The following is a 21,948-nucleotide window of genomic DNA, read 5'->3' on the forward strand; positions in this document are numbered from 1 at the left end:
CTCGTAATTAAAGTCCCTCGTCCGGGTTTGCTGTATAGCCGCTCTTATTATCGTATCCGTTCGCACGCGATTAACTCGCATCCCGAAAGCTCTCTCTCTCTCTCTCTCTCTCTCTCTCTCTCTCTCTCTCTCTCTCTCTCTCTCTCTCTCTCTCTCTCTCTCTCTCTCTCTCTCTCTCTCTCTCTCTCTCTCTCGTCAAGCCGGAATCTTCACGTGCACTTGTTTAAGCAGCGTGAAAAATTCATTTAGCCGCGCCAAGCTGCACCGCGGCTTGATCGAATGTTAAATTATTACAGATGAATTCGTATTTCTTTCCGTCTTCTTTCCGGCGAAAAAGAAATCCGTGTTTAAAAGGAAAAGTCAATAGATGACTAATCAGTGGATAAATGCATGCGAATATTTATAAATCAATGAATTTTAGAGATCATATATTAAGACTAAATCACCAGCGTTCTGTAATTTCTCGTTGAATGAGCAAAAAATTGAAAGCGAAGAAGCTACTGAAAACTGCGAGAAAGCTATTGAAGCTAAAAAATTTTGATGAATCTTAAGTATATGTATAAAAAATAAATCTTCATTTTTTGTTAAAAGGTTAAAAGTTAAAGGTCAAGCATTAAAGGTTTAAGCATTAAAATATTTAATCTTGAATTTTTTAAATATATTAATCTAAAAATGTTATAGAAAGGAAAAAAATTCTTCTGAGAAATATACATAGAAATACACATCTTCTACAAACATCGCGCAATATTTTAATAGCATGTTTTTAAACTAAACTAATTAGACTCGAAAATCCCGATATGCAAACGTCGAGATCATAATAGGTTTTTAATTATGTAATACGATAAAAAATTATATAATATAGTTATTAATATAAAAAAGATAAAATATTATAAGCGATCGAAACTAGTCAATGATATCGTGCAGAATTCGCACATTTAAGTCTCTTAATTAGTTTCTAGTTAATCTGCCGCGCGAATTGCATTCTATTGAAATATTATACGGCGAAACATACTGTTAGTCTCGAGGTTAGTCTGCATTTGTGATATTGTGTCGATCACGCGTTATAAGTCAACTTTGTCGCTTGTCCACCACCATCGATAAAATCCCGGCGAGAGCTGGAGTAAATCCGTGAATTCAGTTATACCGAGCAATTAATTAGCCGCGCGCGCGTGCGGAAACGCCTGCTAATTAAAGTCCATCAGCGAGCCACTTATGAATATCCCAATTATTTAATGTGTCCTTTATCAACGAAATTAGCCGACTCGCGTACTCCCCCTAATCAACGTGATTTCACGCGCGCGTCATTTCGCCACGACGATAAACGTGATCGCGATGCAAAAACGGTTATTTTTTCCGATTAACGCAAAAGGAAAAACATGACAAAGGAAGCCAATTAATGCTGACCAAGCTACGGACAAGTGTTCGATGAAGGGTTACAGTTATTTTCATTTGACCTGGTGTGTATTGGATCGCACTTCTGCTCTCTCTCTCTCTCTCTCTCTCTCTCTCTCTCTCTCTCTCCTTCCTCTCTCTCTTTCTCTCTCTCTCTCTCTTTCTCTCTCTCCCCCTCTCCCTCTCCCTCTCCCTCTCTCTCTCTCTCTCTCTCTCTCTCTCTCTTTCCCACATCCCATGTAAACTAAATTAATTTAATTGGACAACATCGTGCTAATTAATCGACGAGTGGACGTGACAAAATGTTCAAATGACGTCGAAAAAAATTAGTGAAATTTTTCACGAAAAGCCAAATAATTGATACGAAATCCTGACACGATCTTCTCATTCATACTTTTATTCGTTAATATATAAATGAGAAAAATGATTATCACTATTATATATTTATTAACAGGAGAGAACTCTTAAAAGGCATAAAAGAGCATGAAAAACCGGTCGCGTAGGTTTATTCTCGTCTAAAGTGTCGGCATTTTTTGTAACTATTCACGAATTACCGGTACGATCCGTCTGGTCCGTCCGCTCGTGTCAGCCACGATGGAAGAAGGTTGCCGACAACCTTGGGAGTCGATAGCCGAGGAGGCAAGACCGAGTCTCCCGAAGAGAGGCCTTGACTTTCGTACGCCGATAATCAAGGAGTCGCTCGACCTCGCTCGTCGGCCAAATGAGAAAGGAAATAAAGAATTCAGCCAACGAGAACGCCATAATGTCAGGTGCGATGAACCCGACAATGACAGCCCGGCCGAAGCAAAATCTGATTCCTGATCTTGGTGCTGAGGTTTTCAACTCGAACACTCGAAAAGTAGTTCACCATTTCGAGCGTCATTATTCTAGTTTAATTTTTTTTAAATATTTTATTGAATAAATTATCAAAATTTCATGCGTATTGAGTGAAGATTATTTACCGAGTTACATTCCGTTTAATAAATAAAATACGATAAGAATGCTGGAGTATTACGAATATAATATTTTATCTCGCATAATATAATTTCATAATATATTTACCTGAAATTTTATTGTATAAATATTTAATATAATTCCGGTATAATTGAAGTTCTACTTTTCAAATATCCACGATGAGATCGCGGGTATTGGAGCATCGCGCCGCGCCGTCGCGCGAACACGGCCGGCGCGGCGTCGCGACGCTATACTCGCGGTTTATTTTGATACCCGTGTCCCGCCGCCACGTCATCGAAATCACGCCACTGTAAACAAGAAGCCTCGCACCACGCGAACTTATTTTCAGCGAGGCCGATAACCGCGTTATACGCGCGGCAACCACCTGAGATTGTCTTGGCAATAGCGCGCAGCCGAGCTTCTATTTGTTCAGACTGACAAATCTATTTGTACTCGTATTATCTCGAAACTTACGAGGAAGAGATTCATAAGCGCACGGGAATCGTTACTCTCTGAAAGTCGAACAGTGAAATATCACTTAAAACGAGTGAAATGTAAGTTGAACGAAAAGTAAAAATTGAGTGATTCGCCACTCTAAGAAAGAGTAAAATTTGCGCTCTATAAGTTGGAATGAAAGAGCACTCTTTTCGAGTGCAATAGATCAGTGTCCATAGGAGTGTATTGGGTACTCTAGAATAGAATTTTGAGTGGAAAATTTCACTGTGTTACTCATTTATCAGTCGATCTTTAGCGAATCGTGATTCACTATAGCTTTAGAGTGAGATCGTATCATTCCGGTAGAGTATAGCCACTTTAAAAATTTCAGTGAAAAATTATGAGTGCCCGCATTTACTCAAATTAGAGATGACAATCCTCTTTTTTGGAGTAACTATTGCAATCACTAATATATTAGTGGTGAAACAACTCTATGAGATTTAGAGAGTAAACGCGGACATTCATACATTAGAACGTCGAACTCCCGGTCGTCCTTCCTCGCGGAGTCAGTAGAATCGCGAAAGCGGGATCGCTCGGCAAAAAAAAAAGAGAAGCTCGCGTTGAGAACTTCGAGAAAGACGCAGGAAAGTCCGTTAATGGGCAGTAATCGGCCCGGCGCGCGATTAATCACCCCGTCGCGTTAATCCACGCCGAGTAATTTATCTCGCGGCGAGCGGCGAGGAGATAGAAAAGGATTCGTATAATGAGCGCCGCCGCGCGGCTTCCTGTCACGCGTCAGAGTTCGCAAAGTGTGTCTTAAATGTTGGACGGCTCTTGCCCGTCGAGCCGTAACAAAGTGGCACAATACCGCCGCTATTACCACCGTGGCGTAGCATGGCGGGAGCGATGTGCTCTCGGTGATCGGTGAGCTTTTGCACTTCCGTCGAAATTTCGTTCGTCGCTCCGTAAAGTTTCCTCTCGCTCTTGTACCGCAAACGCGCACAAAAGCGCGCCAGCGCTCGTCAATCCTTTTCAATTTCGGGACTTCGTCGTACATATAACAAAGTTACGCTCCCGCAAATTAAGAATTTAAACTATAAATTCAAAAATTTGGAAATTAGAACAGAAGTCTGATAAATCTTCGAAGATTGAAAGAAAAAATTTATTTTATGTGTAAAACAATTGATAATTTCATAATTATATCATTCACTCTACGCATTCTCGCTTTTTTAATATAATGTAATTTCTGATTACCTTTTGTTTATACAATAATCTATTTATATCCGTTAGTAATTGGTAATTGGATAATTTCACCTGTTCGGCCAACTGGCGTACGTCGTATTATTCCGTTTAATGAAAATGTAATTTACGACATTATGGTTTCTATCGCGCGTTTGATTAAGGATTCAACTCCGCGACATTATAACCACCATCGTTCTCAGAATATTATCCTTGATCGATACACCTGTTGTCGATTAAGTCAATTCCGGATCGGAGTTGAATTTAATTAGCAACACGCACGCGCGTACTCATGTACGTTGGCATCGCATCGACCCGCTTCCGGAATGCGTCTCGCCTTCGTACCTCGTAGCACATCCGTGTACCGTCAAATTAGATCGTTATAGACTAGCATATCATGAACTACGTCTTACTAAAGGTATAAGACATAAGTCAAAGACTGCGGGCTCCTGCGGGCACGAAGAGTCAAATTGCATATAGGTATATAGGTAAGAAAAGAAAAAAGTGTTGGATTCTTATCGCATGGCCTTATATCAAATTTATAGTTCGTAACAAAAGTGTCAACCAATTTTTCTTTTATTCTTTCTTTATCGAAAATATTGTATAATGCATAGATACTTTTATTTCTTCGCAACTTATAAAAATTATTTCATCAATATACGTAAATTATAAATAATACGTATATAAAATGTTTTCGATAATAATAATCATAAAACGTTTTCAATAAGAAAAAAATAAAATAACAAGTTTTTAATATAAAATAAAGACTCAAGCTGATGAAATAGCGATGTTTCGGGCGAAATATGGCGTGAGAAATCGAACCCAAAAATTTGATCCACTGTCGCTATTGCCACGTGGCTCGCGCACGTGCAACGAAAACTCGAAGCCAAGAAAGTTCGCCTTGGCAAAGTTCCAGCCGATTTAATGTCGGTGCTTGTTAACGTACAATGTATAGAATATTGTAGAAGAACGACAGGCAACTGAAGAGAATGTGAGTTAATATTTGCTCTTAAGAGCGGGACTTTGAATTATTAACTTCGACGACTTCTGGCTTCGACTCGGGGCGGCGATTCGGGGGAAATTACGGATCCTCATTAATTCGCGGATCGCGAATTAACGAAGACTAATTGTAGCATAGAAAATTGTCCATATCGGTTGTTCAATTAAGTCAATAGTAAAGTTAGAAAAATTGACTTTCTTGAAATTTATTGAAATTCATAATTAATTGTAATTATAATTGTAATTGCAATAAACAATATTTATCACAATTAGGATTAAAATTATTGAACTTGTAATGATAATGCAGTCACGCGCTAATTAAGTGATCATAAGAAATCATATACAATTTTATCGTAATCACCAATCTGATGATTAAAAAGTATATCAATAACGAATTATAATTCGACAGATTATCCGTTTAATACTTAAACTGGCGACGCAAACTGATTTCTAGGTTCCTTTGACTTCGCGTCGATGCAGAAACATCGAAGTAAAAACGTTATCCCGCTTGCTCGCCCGCAAAAAATGCGCCGGGTATTTAATTAAATTATTTCGTCTCTTTTTCTTCCTCAGCCTCTCTCTCTTCTTTTCTCTATCGCTTTATGTTATGCGTCACACTTAACCGCGAACGAAATTATACACCGTGTAATCCGCTCATTAAGATTCGTTTGACGTCGATCGCAACCACTAGCAAGTAGTACAAGCGTACAAATCGACGAAGTCAGACACACCGCGCGACACGTGTCACACTCTCTCTCTGCGCGGAAATTACTACTACTACTACTACTACTACTACTACTACTACTACTACTACTACTACTACTATATTACTACTACTACTATTACTACTACCACCACTACAAATCACTCTAGAGTATGTGCACTCGTGATAATTTCGAGTGAAAAATATCGCGCTAAAGTGTATCTTGCTTATTATAGAGAAAAATTATTTCATAATTTGATACCTCATATTTTCTTAAGAGATATTACGAAATATATAAAAGTATTATGTGGAAAGCCATTTTCTTTAAAGATAATGCCAAAAGTTGGGGAATAAAGATTTGCATAATGTAATTGGAGTATTTCATATTTTCTCGCACCCTTTTTAAAATTTTTGAATTAGTGTAATCTCCAAAAAACAATTAGTTTTTTTGCGAAACTATTAGTAACTGACAAAAGCGATATACTGATGAGAACAATTTATTTAAAATTTAATTCATCAAATTCCCGGTATATCTTTAATGCTTGGCAAAAGGTCTTCGACGTTCAAAATTAATAAAGTCAATTAATTAAATTTAGATCAAGCAATTTTCAAGAATACATAATAAAGTAAGAAGATCCACTCGGACACGATTTTACGATGCAGTTCTCGTCGAGATTAAGTTCAATTCTTTACTAAATTCTCCGATACTGTTTATCTGTCTAAAAATACATTTTCCTTCCTTCCGTTTCCTCTCTTTAAAACGATATCGGTTGCTCTTGTTGCGAGATATCGATTTGTTGTTACACAATGTTGGCGCGCGGCGCGCCCACCTTCTCGATGGATTAAAAAGAGAAACGCGCGCAATTTCTCTTCAAAAGGATATTGCTCCTTAATTAAAACGTCGCGACGGGCAAGAAGAGGGGAGCAGAGGGAGGAGGTAAGAGGACACAGGACGAAGGAGCAGAGGAGTAGCGAGGTAGTTAGAGGAGAAGCCAGAGCCGAGACCGGATGACGGGGTCCGGGGTCACGGATGGGCGGCGGCAGGACTGGTTTCGGACCAGTCAAGAGAAGAAGATGGAAGAAGAGCTCGCTGCTCTCTCTGCTCTATCTGCCTGAGCTTTGTACGTCGCGTTATACTGGGTGGGAAAGTCCGAAATAGCCTAGTCGTTCGTGAGAAGATCGGATTATGATCTCCTTAACGAGAATCATCGTCCTCTTCGTACTTCTTAATATTGTCGATGCAGGTAAATGTTGCGCTACGACTGGCCTTTCTTATTTCTTAGAGAAGTTTTCTCTAGAGAAAACAGAGCACAAACTTAGATGAAACATAAAAGAAAGAAAAGTACAAAGAGACTATCACGTTGAGCGATTGACAATCGAGGGGTTGTTACCAAGTTTTCTGTATCACTAGGACACCTTGTCTTATTTTACTTTCGAAGCTTCGAGCTAAAACGCTGAAAATTTCACGTCTAATACCGCAAATGCGATTGACGATTCGCATGCGATTAACCTTACCGGACACGTAAAAAACGCGTGCCGCTTTCTGATTTAGCATCTCCGTGAAATCTCCTGAGATTTGAATCGTTGAAGCATACAAAAGCTCGAGCGAACCCAAAGGACGAGGTCCGGGTCTGACTCGAACGGACGTTGACACAAGCACAAAGAGCGGTCCTGTCCGCGATTGGATTTTCAAAAGATCAGCTGCTCACCATTCGGCAAGTGCGCAATTCTGAGCAAACGCGTGAATACCAAATTAATGCAAGATTATCTTAACAATCTTGGTCCCGATTTTCACGTTGCGTGAAACGCTAGAAATTACGTATAAATCCAAGTAGTTTAACGAGATTGTCAATATTTGTATTACGAGTATTGTATTCTAAAAATTCCATTAGAACTTTAATTTTCGTAAATTTAATTTCAGAAAATTACACTTATAATTGCGACCATTTTCTACTTATAATTGTATAATTAAAGTATTAGGAAAATCATGGCCAGTGTCTCTTATTATTTTATTTCTCACTTGATTCATTCGTAATTTATGTCAAAAATCCCCGATATCTTCAAGATAATTTCACATAGCTCACAACGCAATTTCACCTCGACAGTCATTCCAATCACATTACGTTACATCGAGATACTATTTCTTTTCGCGTTTGCTCAGCGAGTGTATCGAAGACAGTAATTTCAGAAGTAACTCTATCTCGTCGCGGCGGGAGACAGAAAAAAAAACGAGAAAAAAAGAGAAAGAGAGAGAAACGGGATGAAGACGTCGCAGTGACAAAGCAGAAAAAATCTTGATAATGAGAAAACGAGGAAAAATTACTATTCGCGGCGGTGCGCTTTGGTCGGCCGGCGCATAATGGATCCGACGCATTCGCGTTGTACTCTCACGTCGCATTCGCGTTGCACCAGTTGCGCCACAAACCTCCTTTCGGGCCGAGAGCGGAAGCGAAGCTGCGAAGGGTGAACGCAGCGGGCTTCGTCTTCGCCTTCGTCTTCGCCGCTATCGCGCGATTCGAGTTGCATCCTTCGTGACGAACGAGGGGTTGGAGAGGATGAGACGCGATGGAACCTGTCGTGACAAATTATCCTCGAAAACAACCGGCTGGAGGAGAAACAAAAGTAGCGACATGACGAATGATGAATTAACGTGGCCACCCCTTTTGTGCCTGTCCGCTGTGTCTTCCACGTCGACGTCTTTAATAATAGAAGCCGAAGGATGCGTTCGGCCGCAGAAGAATGTATACTCGCGAGAGGATCGGCTCTAACTCGATTATCGCGGTGGCGCGCAAAAATGTTCTCCTCTTTCTAATCGACATGTTCGAGCTACTTTTCTATTTGCTGTTTTAAATCGATTTGTCTTCGATGTTATTTTGATTTATTCGACTACAGCTAGATTTGCAAACGCCGCGGTTTTTCCTTTTAAGCGTGTGATGTACAACGTGTTATGGGAATTTCCCAACGTGAACATCGCGATCCTTGGAGTTAGAAGAGCGATTCAATCGGCAGCGAGAATTTACGCGCACGCGATAGATCGTAAGATACTTTAATATCGCCCAGAAGCGCTGTATATGCAAAGAGAGAAGCATAAGTAATGAATTTAACGTGCCGCGGCTCGTTTCTCGTTTTGTCCACCTTTCTTCTTCTCTTTCCTCCTTCGTCCCGTTTTCTCTCTTTCTCTCTATCGGCGATTTCATTTCGTCGAGTATCGCGTTCGGTCGCAATATAAACAGAATCGATCGTACGAAAAGATGACACACACACACACACTCTTTCTCTCTCTCTCTCTCTCTCTCTCTCTCTCTCTCTCTCTCTCTCGTTGCTGCCATTTTTTCGAGTTTAATGAAAAATCTGCGACTGTCTGTCGTAAATAATTGTCCACCACGTATTTCGATGTAATATCTCTTGGAGGTTCATCTTGAAGATAAAAATATAATTTTGATCCAAATTCTGATAAATAATTGTTATCCATTGGAATTTATTTTTGGGACGATACATGAGCGCTTGAGATTTTTATTTAATGAAAGACACGTTACTAACGATGAGAGCATTGATAAAGTTCCATATTTCACGATACCATATGTTCCTGGGTTGTCTGAGAAATATAAAAATTTAACCAAGGGTCTTAATATAAAGCTCTCGTATTTCAGTCTCAATAAATTGAACAGATTCATCAGAGTTCACAAGGATACTCTCCCTGAATTATCGCATAGGAATGTCGTATATAGAATTAATTGTAATGATTGTGAGGCTTCCTATGTCGGTCAAACAGGGAGACAACTTTTAACGAGAGTTAAAGAACATAACTCGCATATCAGAAGGAGTGGTGCGGGCCATTCGGTCTTAACAGACCACAGATTGCAGTATAACCATGACTTTAACTGGAAAGACGTGAAAGTATTAGACCGAGAACCGTCCCTTAGTAAACGCTTAATATCAGAAATGATTTACATAAAAAGACAAAGAGAAGGTTTAAATTTGCAGACGGATACTGAAGATATACCAGAGATATATATTAGTGCTATCGAGGGACTTGTTAAAGTTTAGAATCATTGTTGTTACGCGGACTTGTTTTATATTATGCGTGACCTTTCCCCCCGCTTCTTTATACCGTCGATATCTTGTATAAGACAAGCGTGCCATTCTCTGTGTGAACGTCCTCTGAGACACACCGATTCCTGCAATTGATTGACGTGGCGTTGCGACTTGACTATCGTCCAGTATGTCAAACCTGTGAGTTACTCGTTTGATACCATTTTGTTATCTATTGTGTTCCTGTACGAATATTGAGAGAGAACGGCACTCCGAATTTGTCCACAGGCGTTGCGTCACAATGACAAAGACAGTACATCCGTTTGAAAATTTCCTGGCGTTCCAACCAGGAAATTATGTGACGATTTTCGGGAACGCGTCGGAGTGCACATCTAACTGACCAGCGATGATTTGTTGTTTACAGCGGTAGAATCTGTATGTATGTTTGCGACGGTAATTTTTATATGTATGATATACGCTGAGGAGGACCCCAAAGAAGGGTCGAAACGTTCGTTAATTGACTTCGGTATTTGTGACTGTTGATAATAAAGTTTAGCGTTTTAACGACACGCTTGTGCTCTTATTGCCCGTTTAAGGTCTTTCTCTTACATTATAGAGCCTTACTTTTAGTTATTAAAAATATAAAAGTTAATAAGCGTAATTACAATATTTGGATTATGTTACCTCGTTATCTTTATTTTATACTAAGTAATATTGACATATGACATACATAATATAATATAATATATTTAAAACAGAACATCTCGAATTCTTTGAAAATAATATTTGACAAGAGAGGAAAATCCGAGAGAAACAAAGCGATTTTTAGCTGAGAAGTTCTTAACACTGAACAAAAACTGCAATGTTAAATTTGTCTATTATATCGTCGTGAAATTTCATTTTTAGGTGACGCACGTCGCCTTTCTTTTTTCATCCCCATGTTGTATCGTGTCGTGTTGTGTTGAGACCCTTTTAATCCAGCGCACCCTTTGAACCGCTTTCTCTCTTTTTCTCTCTTTCTCACTCGATGAGAGATGTTTATCCCACGTTTTTAGATAGTCAAATCGCGCGCTCACGAAATACAAAGGGACGGCAGTCTTCTAATAAAATTCCGCATCCATGAAATGTAATCACGCGCGCTGTGCCTTTGATTAAAATTACACTCAACGGTGCAATATGCAACTCCTAACACGCGGGAGAATCTCGGGTTTTTCATATCCCCCACAGAGGGAAGAATAAAATTGTGAATATTGTACCCGTCTTCTCGCGTATATCCTCCTCGTATCGCGTTGTCGCGTGAAATTTTAATATCACTAACATTAGTTCTGTAAAAGCCTCCTACCACAAGTAGTAAGAATTATAACCTTATCCTTCGTGTAATTTTTGCCGAACTAATCAAATTAGCAGTATTGATTACATGGAAAAATAAGTCGCAAGAGACTTATCTCCGCGCGTTTTTTTTCTCTACGAAAAAAGGAAAACAGTGATGGAACCAACCAAGAGAAAAAGATAAACGAGACATTACGAGAAAAGTGAACGAACATTTTTCAAGCCCCGGGAAAGGGACAGAGCGCGACGGTGGGAAGGGGGGAGGGAGGGGGCGAGGACGAGTAATTCGGCAAGCCCAGATAATGTAAGGACGATATAGGAGCGTCGAGATCCCGGGATGATCCCAAGGGATGAATAGAAACGATCCTGTTTATCCCAGTTCTCCCCACCGCTCCCACCAAATCCCCATCCTCCGTCCCCCTCCTCCTGCCCGCCCGCTTAACCGTTGTTGTGTCCCACGACGACGAAGGCAATATGCCGCTCGTGGATTTTTATAACCGCCGACTTTTCCTCCTCCTTCGCTATTCTCATCTCGTTCCTTACACCCAACCCCGTTCTCCCCCTCCCCCGCTTTCTCCCACCTGAACTATCTCGGAATCTCGACCTCAACGACTCCTAAGAGGTCGTCTAGAGAGACCGGACCGGCATCTTCGTCGTTCTGGGTGCTCTAACATCGAACTTTCTCATTCTTATCCCTACCTTCTTTACAGGTTTTCATTTCTTGACGATGGATACAAGCGTTATGTCTTAATCGAGTTCACCTACTAGTTACCCGCCTGCATCGCATATCCCGTCTACATTTCTTTAATTTAACTTAATAGTAAAATGTATCATCCTGTATAAAAAAAATTATAACACAAAATACTGTAAATTTTTGCTGCTGTAAATTTTAAAAGCATAAAGTGATATACCTTAACTCCTCGTCTTCTTCGTAAAAAAAAAAAAATTCCCGTTCGTATCGTTACACGCGCAATAAAAAGAACGCGATATGTTAAAGCTGCTTCTGTTACTCACCTCGTAGGATCTGATAAAGGAAGACCTTGATGTGGTCCGGGCTGAGATGCTGTGGGCTCACGATGATTTTGTGCAAGTCGCTCTGGAGCAGCTCGGTGATCACGTATCTGTGTTGGGTGGCTCGTTAAGAAATTTATCGATTATGATCGCTCGTATTATGCTAAGTCGTGTCGTGCACGTGTGCAATCAGCGACTAGTAATTAACAGGTGATTCTCCTCTCCGTGATCGTTACGTCGCACCCGTAGAACAGGTCGATTAATTTCGCCGTACGACGACTTCATTTAATCCTCTTAATAATCCTTCGAATCTCATTTTTGACACGGCGTGTAAATTTCTCGATAACGTTACCGAACGTAAATGCATTAGATCTTGAACTTCAATCGGAGGTTACAATTTATTTTTTTTAGAAGCCTAAATGCCCGCGCGAAGTAAAACGAATATGTTCGTTAACAGTTTGTTATGTGGATATTAATTTCGATATTGGAGATAAAATATCGAATTGTGTGTCTGCGACGTTTCCAGAATATTAATTGGAACATTAATTAATATATTAAAGCAAATTTAATCGGGTTGTTGTTATGTCTCGCAGTTAATAATTACTTTATCGATATTTATCATGAATATATCACGGACGATATTGATCTTATTATCATTATTGCGCACACGCACCGTACAGATATCCTTCCATTACCGAATGATTTTATATTTCCTTATTGGCCGAATAATATTTCACTGTCCGCTTAATTGTCGCGAGCGAAAATAATAATGATCGGCCGCGCGGTCTTCTAAAAAGGAAAAATTTTTATCGGAACAACGGCCACTGAGCGAATAATCCGTCACCGAGTTACACCGATCCATCAACGTCCGAAGTAAAACTGCAATCGCGCTGTAACGTGGTGTAAAGTAACACGCGTGCGGATCGCTTCATCGTGAAATATCCATGTCACGTGTGCGGTCGAGAGAGTTAATATTTTCGCGGCGCTTGATTTATGGCGTATACGAATGCATTTGGCGAATAACCGAGCACCCGATCGTCCGGGATAACGTAATAGATAATGAATATCGATATACGGCTCTCGATGGTATCTACTTACTTGCCTGCTGCTGACAGTGATCGAATCAGCCGTAATGAATACGATTGTCGATGTCATAATGCCAGGAGAGACACAGAGAGAGAGAGAGAGAGAGAGAGAGAGAGAGAGAGAGAGAGAGAGGGGGAGAGAGAGGGTCCATCACGCGGGAACGACCGATCGCTACCGAGGGACTTTGCGAACAATATCGGAAAAATTAATGTCGAGGTCGGTAAAAAATCGCAATAAAATCAGTAATCGAATAATTTGGCATCTCTTTACAGAAAGTTTCTTCTTCTCTCAACATAAAAAATTTGCACCGTTATAAAAAATCAATTTATTTTGATATATCGCACTTTATTATACCGATAATCTTTTCTTCTCGGCGTAAAAATTAATGATCGTAGGTACAAAACTCAGTTACGTTTGTCCTACACTTTATCGTGGTCCGGATAGCCGCGAAAATATCGAAGAAACGATCTCGAATCGGGAGCGCAATGATAAGGACGGGGGATGCGACGTCGCGTGACATAATTCGGCTCCGAAAACTCGCTCTCGCGCAAACAAGCAAGCGCGCGAGCAAACGATGTTCGGAGGAACGCGAGATAACCGAGAGACCGAACGAAATAGTATAATGGCGGAATGAGGTCGACCGGGTAGATTGGAATGCAGGTAGAGACTGCCCTGGCGCGAACCTGATGCGGTATGCAAGTCAAGAGGGAGAAAGAGAGAGAGGAACGAGAGAGGAACAGAGAGAGAGAAATAAAGATTGCGAGAACTCAAACTGGCTTCGGAAGAGAACCTAGAACTGGGATTTGAGATTGTAATTTTTATGCCTTCGCGTATTTCGATGTTATTGACATACGACAAAATTATTCTCGTGTTTTTATATTTTACCGCGTCACATTATCTATTGTCTAAAAGTATTGATTTGAGAGCCAGTGGCTCTCCTAACCGCGCTCAGCCAAGCTAAAGCTCCGATCGATTGATCGCGATCAAAGACCGGAGAGCGGGCACATCGACTCCTTTGAATTATCAGAAGCTTGACGTTTCGATTTCACGATGCAAAATGGGGTAGGGTACCATAGTGCGGTCCATAGTGTTCGTGACGCATAATTACCGTTTGATAATTGAAGCATTGAGAAGGCTGTACAGGATATACCGAAGCTAAAGGCGTAAAACGATGACAAATATTTATGAAAAAGAGTTACTTGTTTCGACATAAAAACGTTGCTTTCGAATTATTACGAGCAATCGAAATTATTTTGTAGCACTCTAATTTCTATATAAAATATACATGTATCTATGTTAAAAAAGAATATAGTGCGAATTTCAACAAAATTTTATAAAATAAGCTTCGCGACAAAAAATAACGGTAATTGTTTAGATGGGGAGGGACCACCTTGGATGACCTTGATATTTTAGTATGTTGTCAAGGTCACCCTCCTGAGTGACCTTCAGAAGGTTTTAGCCCTCGCTCGTTATTCGTTAAAAAGTTATTAACAAAAAATGTTTTGAAAATATAGCAGCTATTTTGAGTATTGGAAGGCATAAATGACTAATATATACATCGAAATAGTTCACGCATATACACTTTCCACGCAAAACGAGGTGCCATATGGGTTCGTGGCGCGCTTTACAAGCTGGTTTACATACTCACTTAGGTTAGTTGACGCGCTTTACACACTCAGTAATGTTGAAGGCGAGCCACTGAATCACGCGGGTGAGCTTTACGCACTCGATACTGTTCGAGGCGAGCCACTGACCCACGTAGGTTAGTTGACGCGCTTTAAACACTTAAATACTTTTAAAGCGCGTCACTAACCTATGTAGATTAGTGATTGTGATTTTATAGAAGTTGTGATTTTTGTTAAAGCAGAGCACACACACACACACGTGTGTGGGCAACACACGTGTGTGTGTGTGCTCTGCTTTAACAAAAATCACAACTTCTATAAAATCACAATCAGCAGGGCAGCTTTATAGAAGTTGTGATTTTCTTTAAAGCAGGGCACACACACGTATATATTAGTTATTTATGCCTTCCAATACTCAAAATAGCTGCTATATTTTCCAAACTTTTTTTGTTAATAACTTTTTAACGAATAACGAGCGCGGGCTGAAACCTTCTGAAGGTCACTCAGGAGGGTGACCTTGACAACATACTAAAATATCAAGGTCATCCAAGGTTAGTCCCCCCCCATCTAAACAATTACCAAAATAACAAGTTATTCTTTGTCAGGTTTCAAGTAAATCTTATAATTTAATGTAAAATTTATTTTTTAAATAAACAAACAACACTCTTCGTCATTTACGTATGAAAAGTCCATCTAATATGCAATCTAATACATGTCGGGAATATTTTATTTAAAAAGACGGAGAGAAATTCTATGCTCTCTGTACGTTATCCGTATCCGCATATCAAATATAAAACATTTACAATATATTGCTTATACTTGAGCACCCATGTAGGAATTGCCCGTAGTGGCAAGGTAGCCAAGGCTTGGCCGGAGCTAGGGCGTTCAACCATTGGCCAAGAATCTGTCAGCCAATACTGGTCCATCATTGGCAATTTACTGGTTGTTGAATAGTCAGGCGTTATAACGAAGGCCGACGCTTGGCCAACGTAGGACAGCCACTGTCAGCCAGAGTTCTGTCAGCCAGTACTAGACCAACAGTGGCAAATAACTGACTGCCTACCTATATAGGATAGGCAGGCGTTGTGATGAAGGCCAACGCTTGGCCAACGTAGGGCAGCCATCTGTCGGCCAGAGTTCTGTCAGCCAGTACTCGACTAACAGTGGTAAATAACTGACTGCTTACCTATAGAATAGCCAGGCGTTATGACAAACCCCTACGGTTGGCCAATGGTTGGCACCCGCACATCGACCAATATTCTGTCAGACAGTACTGAACCATCACTAGCAAATGACTATGCAAATGTCCGAATCATCCGATAGATGGCATTTGATAGGATCCGTTTCTCTTGTTTAAAATTCGACCAACGATGCTATAAGAACGATGTATAAATGACGGAACTGCACAACTTAATATCAGTTGTATCGTGGAGTCCACACTTTTATAATAAAATGTGACACACTTTTGGATTGATGTCAACGTTAAAGTAAAATTATTTTTGAAGACTGATAATAATTAAATAAACAAAACATATACATATACATACATATATATATATATATATATATATATATATATATATATTACCACATAAAAAGAAATCCGTGTGGCAAAAAACGATTTATCTCGAATGCTCCATTTCGAATTGAACTTTGCGTTTACAGGAATACGATATCTCCTCGCTACGTCTCGTAACGTCTCTATTGCTGTTTCAGGGCATGATTGATAGCCGTGCATGCCTTCCGACGCAAACAACCGCGAGATCCCGCCGGGAAAATCATGCTACGAACGCGCTGAGAAGGGTAAATTTTCAACTCCGTGCTTTCTTTCAGTTTTCATTCAAACAGTCCTTTTATCACTTATTAAAAAGAAAAAAAAAATATTTTCTCCCTAATTCTAATTAGCAAGAGTATTCAACAAATCTAAATTAAAATATTCTTACAATTAGTTAAGCACAAATATTAGCAAAAATAATTCTAATTTTCCTACATAATTTTCGCTATCTTTTCTCACGACTTTTTTCTTTAACTAAAATCATAAAAATCTTCCTATAACTATCGACGAGGAGAAGTGAGAGTCGTCTTTTTTGTGATCTGCGGTCATCAAAAAGGTGAGAAACAATAGCCGAGGGCGACTTTGCGCGTCGGAAACATTTCTAGAACTCTAGAGATCGGATTAGAAGCACTGTGGTGTATTTTTCCTAGAACAAAGGCACTCCAATGCGCCAATTTCTTCGAAATTCGATAATAACGTCATTGATGTTTAGACATTTTCGTGAAAAAAAGATGGACTTCATTATCGAAAAACTATAAAATAATAAAAAAACTGCAAAAAAAATAGCACAGAAAAATGCATTAAAGTATAACGATGTCTATTAACGTTGGAAAATACAAAAATCGAGGTGGATCGCATTTTACATTGCGGGGACACTTTTTCCGAAAGCTCTCATCATTTTCGGCATTGTGCAGCACGCTTAAGGCACGATTGGCGGATCGATGTGTACCTGCCTGCCTGCCTGTCTGCTTGCCTCCTGGTAGGCACGTCGACCGGTTCCTGGACAAAGCGAGAGTTGCCCCTAGCATCATCTCTCTCCCAGCTCTCTGCTCCGCGCCGCGCTGAGCGAGCGAGCGCGAAGGGAATTGAGTATCCTGCCGTTTTCTACCGTCTTCCTTTCCCTTTTGTACCTTTCCTATCTCTCTGCCCTCCCCCTTTGTTCCCCCTCGTCGGGTTCTCTCTCATCCGGTACCGGTCCAAGGGAGAAGAATCTGGAGGACTCCGGATATGCGGATTCGCTAGAAATCCCATATCTCGCAAATAAGCCGCGATATGTTAGGAGATCATGAAGACCGAAAAGATATGCGTATCTTATCTCTACTGTAATTTTTTTAACGACAGATCCGTCCGGATCCAGGATCAAAATAGAATCAGAATTTTGGAGTTAACTTCTATTTTCGCGCAAACCTCGGCGGAAGTTGCATCATTGATTGAAACCTTACATGCTTTCAACACATCTCTGTATCTAGACCGCAAATTAAAATTCGGTATCAGAGACGAGGACGGAAGTCGAACGGAAATATCGGGTTACTCGCACATCTCTAGAGCTTCTGCATCTCTCTCGGGGATGACTATCGCCGAACACCCCTTTAGATTCTTTGTTGGCCGGACTGGATGACAAAGAAGTGGCCATCGATGACAACGACGAAGACGAGAATGAGGATGATGATGATGATGATGATGAAGACTTAGACTCCGAGGTGCTCGAGCAAGGCCGATCCGGCTCATCCGACCGGTCAACCGAGTTCGAACCCGACTCGCGCGAGCGACTTCGGAACACCTATAGAGAGAAAGAGAAAAAACTCTGGGCGATACTGTTTTCTCGCGCTGCTTAAAAAAGGCGCGAACTTCTGTTGCACCGATTTGAAGAAAAGTTTGTGGCATCGTGAAGAAAAACTCGAGCTCGAGTTTGATGGTTTTGCTCTCGAACGACTTTGTAGAAAATGATAGAAAATATATTTTTCCAATGTATTAATTAAAAAAAATATAGATATGTAGCCCCTAAATAATTATCACTTAATTTGGAGTTAATTATTTGAAATAAAACTTTTTAATAACAAACAAAAATCCGGGTCACTATTTATTCATATATATTAACGCATATTATTATAATTAAAATTTAAGTGCTCATCTGTATTAACTTAATGTTAACTTAACGTATTCATTAGATAATAAATATCTCAAATTATTTTGAAAGCAAATTTTGCTGTACGATGATTAATAATCTGAATGATCATCTACTCACACAAATATGTATTATCTACATTCCACGGATAATATCTAATAATTTCTGAGATAATATTTAAAATTACTTTAAAAGAATGATTGTTCTGCGTAAACGTAAGCTGCAGTGAGCGATTAATTACACCTGCAACATAACATGCGATCCGTTTAAAAATCGGGAGAAGTGCATACATAATAAGTTTCCATGACTTTTCTTTCCTAGCTCTCTCTCCCCCGGGAGTCAGTGCTCACTCCCGACTTTGCATACATTTAAATTTTCGCGATGAATCTCGTCGAGGATCCACGACGCGGACACTCGGTATAAATTTCGAGTCGCGGTGTATATTTAGCACGAGCAAAACGCGACGAGATAAACTGTTTCGCGTGTCCCATTCAATCGCCATTCCGTGTCTCAGGATTCGGAACTCGCGTCGATTTCCGCGCTAGGATATCTGCATTCGAGAGAAAAGGACACTGGCGATAAATCCTTCGTAACCGTTCGAATCCGAGGCCTCTAAATTAAAAGTGTCCTCGTCGAAACCGCGGGACTTCGTCACCACTCTCGTTTCCTCGGGATACGTCGATACGCACGCCGGGAATCGAATCGGGACATTTTCTCGCAATGTCGTAAAAACGTGAACGATCCTGAACTAACGGTCCCCTATATATTTCTTTCTATTTTTGACCAAGTAAAACCAGTTCAGGAAATGCGATCGACTTCGTTTTCTTCGCGAGGGTACGCGGTACACTGCAAAATTTGTGCCATTTTTTCTAGAAGTACCTACCAGAAATCCAAGTAAAAAAGTGCAAAATTTAGATTAAAAGATGATGAGAAGAAAATCATATCAATTTAGTCGTGTCCAAAAGTCGTGTCTTCTCAAAAATCGAAATTTTTTAATAGAAAAATAACAAGTTCCTTATTCGATAAGACTCGCTTCTTTCGTAAAGTCTCTAAATGTAATCAGTTATTGGGAATTTCTGGTTCAGCGTTAGATTATATAATTTCAGCATCACGCTTGTAAAGTTTTCAATTTGTTATGTAAAATAAATTTATTTTTGGAGCATCAAAAAAAAAAAAAAAAACGAAAGCTCAGACAATATTGTCTACATCTTCGCAGTAACATTAAACTATTCACTTAATTAGGAGATAACGCAGCTTTTAATTAGCTGATTATTCAGAGTTAATTATCTCTGTCTGTCAATCCCTCATTCGTATGTAACCGGGTTCTAATGATTACTCAGACTGACAGCTATTCGATAAAATTTTACGTACGCGCGCCAAGTAGAGAAAAGAAAAAAAAGAAAATGGAAGGAAACGAGTGATGAGAATGGCGAACAAAGGATCCTCTGAGGGCCGACCGAAAACTGCGCGTGCGATCGATATCCACGTAGAGCGCGATATTCAATATGTCTCGAAGAAGCTGAACGCGAGGAGGAAGCTGCCATCAATGTCGGAAATACGAAACCAGTAATTTTAAGGGAAATTCCAGGAATTAATTTAAACACTTCAGATTCGGTTAAATTATCGTGAACTCACAGGGCATTGCCCATCTTTGTCATTTTCGACAAGTTCCGACATATCTTGCAATTAATCCAATAAAATTGACGCACTTATGTGCAACGTGTGATAAAATGTTAGATCGATCGGGAAGTTTCTCTTTACATCGGTGTAAAAGTCGCATATAAGGAAAAAAATAGACGAAGTTTTGGATCGATACACGATACACTTCTGTTCTGCCAGATAGGATAAATTTATTTCGTGTTCGTTTAAGGATCCTTAGGACACGGTATCGTCCTCCCGACGACGCCTTAAGCGTCGTTCACAACGTCTGACCGCGGATAATCAATAAAGTCCTGCTTCTCTCTTTCTCTTGCTTTCAGCGTCGCGACGGCGTCTTATACAGCGCTCGTCGATCGTCGAGATATTCCAGACGACGAAAAAAGAAACGTCCGCGCCAGCAGCCGAGCTGTTTATTAAAAAAAAATAATAATAAATCGTTTAAATCGAGTCGGGAAAAATCTCCTTCAAACTTTTCAGCACCGAGAAAGTCGGACTTCCCAAATTATACGTTCATTAATTTCAAATTTTTCTCCTGTCTCTCCTTTCTTTCTACGGAAATTAATTAAATAAATCAATAAAATTTGAATCGTATTATTGGAATAATTGATAAATACGATTATATGGAATTAATGGGAGAAACTGACAATTTTTGTACAGTTTTTTTGTTCGCAATATTTGCATGCGTGGTTTTATCATTTAACATCGTGTCGTGCACGTTACAAAGTGCCCTCATTAATAGCGCGCGTTCTAAATACCGCGCATCGATACTCAAAGGGAATACTCGCGTAAAAAGGGACCCCGTCAAAGGAGAGATAGAAAATTATTCACGTCCCGTGCTAGGTGGAAAAGCGTCAAAAAGAATGGTGAATCATATCGTGCACGCTTTTGACGTTTCGCTTAAATTCGTGAGCTTTTTTAAAAGAGCTCTTGGACTTTTCGACGCATCTTTTCGTAATATTACGGTCGACTTACGCGCGCGCACGGAATATGATTTATTAAATAAAATATTGTCTCAAAAACCGAGTTTATCAAAAAATTAAATTTTCTTTTCTGAATATAAGTTCTAAATATAAGTTAGAAATAAAAATTATGTAAACAAAAATTTTGAAAAGCAGGAGAACGAATTCTGTCTTTCTTCCCCACTTTCCAATGCAATTTCCAACACGTCGGAGTAATCCTCTTTCGCAAGTGGATATAACAGCGTGGGAACCCGCGCGTGTATGCCCACGCGCGTGTCCGTGCGTGATTCGCGTTTTTCCGGCAAGTGAAAGAGATAGAGTGAGAGAGAGAGACGCCTCCGCGCGCTCCGCGCCGGATGTCCATTCGTTAATAAACAACGTAAACCGATTTCCCTCCCCCTCCCCCCCCCAGTGTCGTAAAGAACGGAAACGTCGTCACCCGTCAAAGTGTCGCCGAGTTAATTGTGTGCTAGTCGGATCTCTGAGGAAGGCGATAATCGGCGATGACAGCTGACATTGCCGATCGAAAGTTAAAATCGCGGGTCGATAACGCGCGAATGCGAAGACATCCGATGAGAATCAACGCGTCTCCAGGATCTTCCTCGAAATTTTATACCATTTACTCTCTTTGAGTGATATTTCACTATTCAACTTTTAAAGAGTATCATCATTAATTTATTTATGTATTTCTATCGGAAAGCAGGGAGTTCCTGTCGTCTTCAGAAAATAGGGCAAACGGTTTTTGGGAGACAAACGAGAAACAGGTGGCAAACGAGCGGCGATTTCGTGATTATTGGGAGGACTGAGGAGATAATGCGAGATGCGAGCGGAGCGTCGTTCTGAGC

At 40.1% G+C, this 21,948-nt stretch overlaps 1 protein-coding gene and 1 long non-coding RNA gene across 4 annotated transcripts in view; one reads left to right on the forward strand and one right to left on the reverse strand.

The window, feature by feature from the left end:
• The window catches only part of Nmo (serine/threonine-protein kinase nemo), a 132,812-nt gene that overhangs the window by 34,338 nt on the left and 76,526 nt on the right, over positions 1-21,948 (reverse strand). For all 3 annotated transcript variants that reach the window (XR_013258745.1, XM_077417233.1, XM_077417234.1), the window contains exon 4: positions 12,098-12,204. Coding sequence is in view for 2 of the 3 variants with exons in the window: in XM_077417233.1 (XP_077273359.1) it covers positions 12,098-12,204 (107 nt within the window). In the remaining variant the exon portion in view is untranslated. The remainder of the gene's footprint in view (positions 1-12,097; positions 12,205-21,948) is intronic.
• Positions 9,165-10,321, forward strand: LOC143903567 (uncharacterized). The gene is made up of 2 exons (XR_013258753.1): positions 9,165-9,955; positions 10,043-10,321. It is a non-coding gene; the product is annotated as an uncharacterized LOC143903567 (long non-coding RNA).

Source organism: Temnothorax americanus, unplaced genomic scaffold (assembly GCF_048541705.1).
Source record: "Temnothorax americanus isolate GAGA-0224 unplaced genomic scaffold, ASM4854170v1 Scaffold48, whole genome shotgun sequence".
Lineage (NCBI taxonomy): Eukaryota > Metazoa > Arthropoda > Insecta > Hymenoptera > Formicidae > Temnothorax > Temnothorax americanus.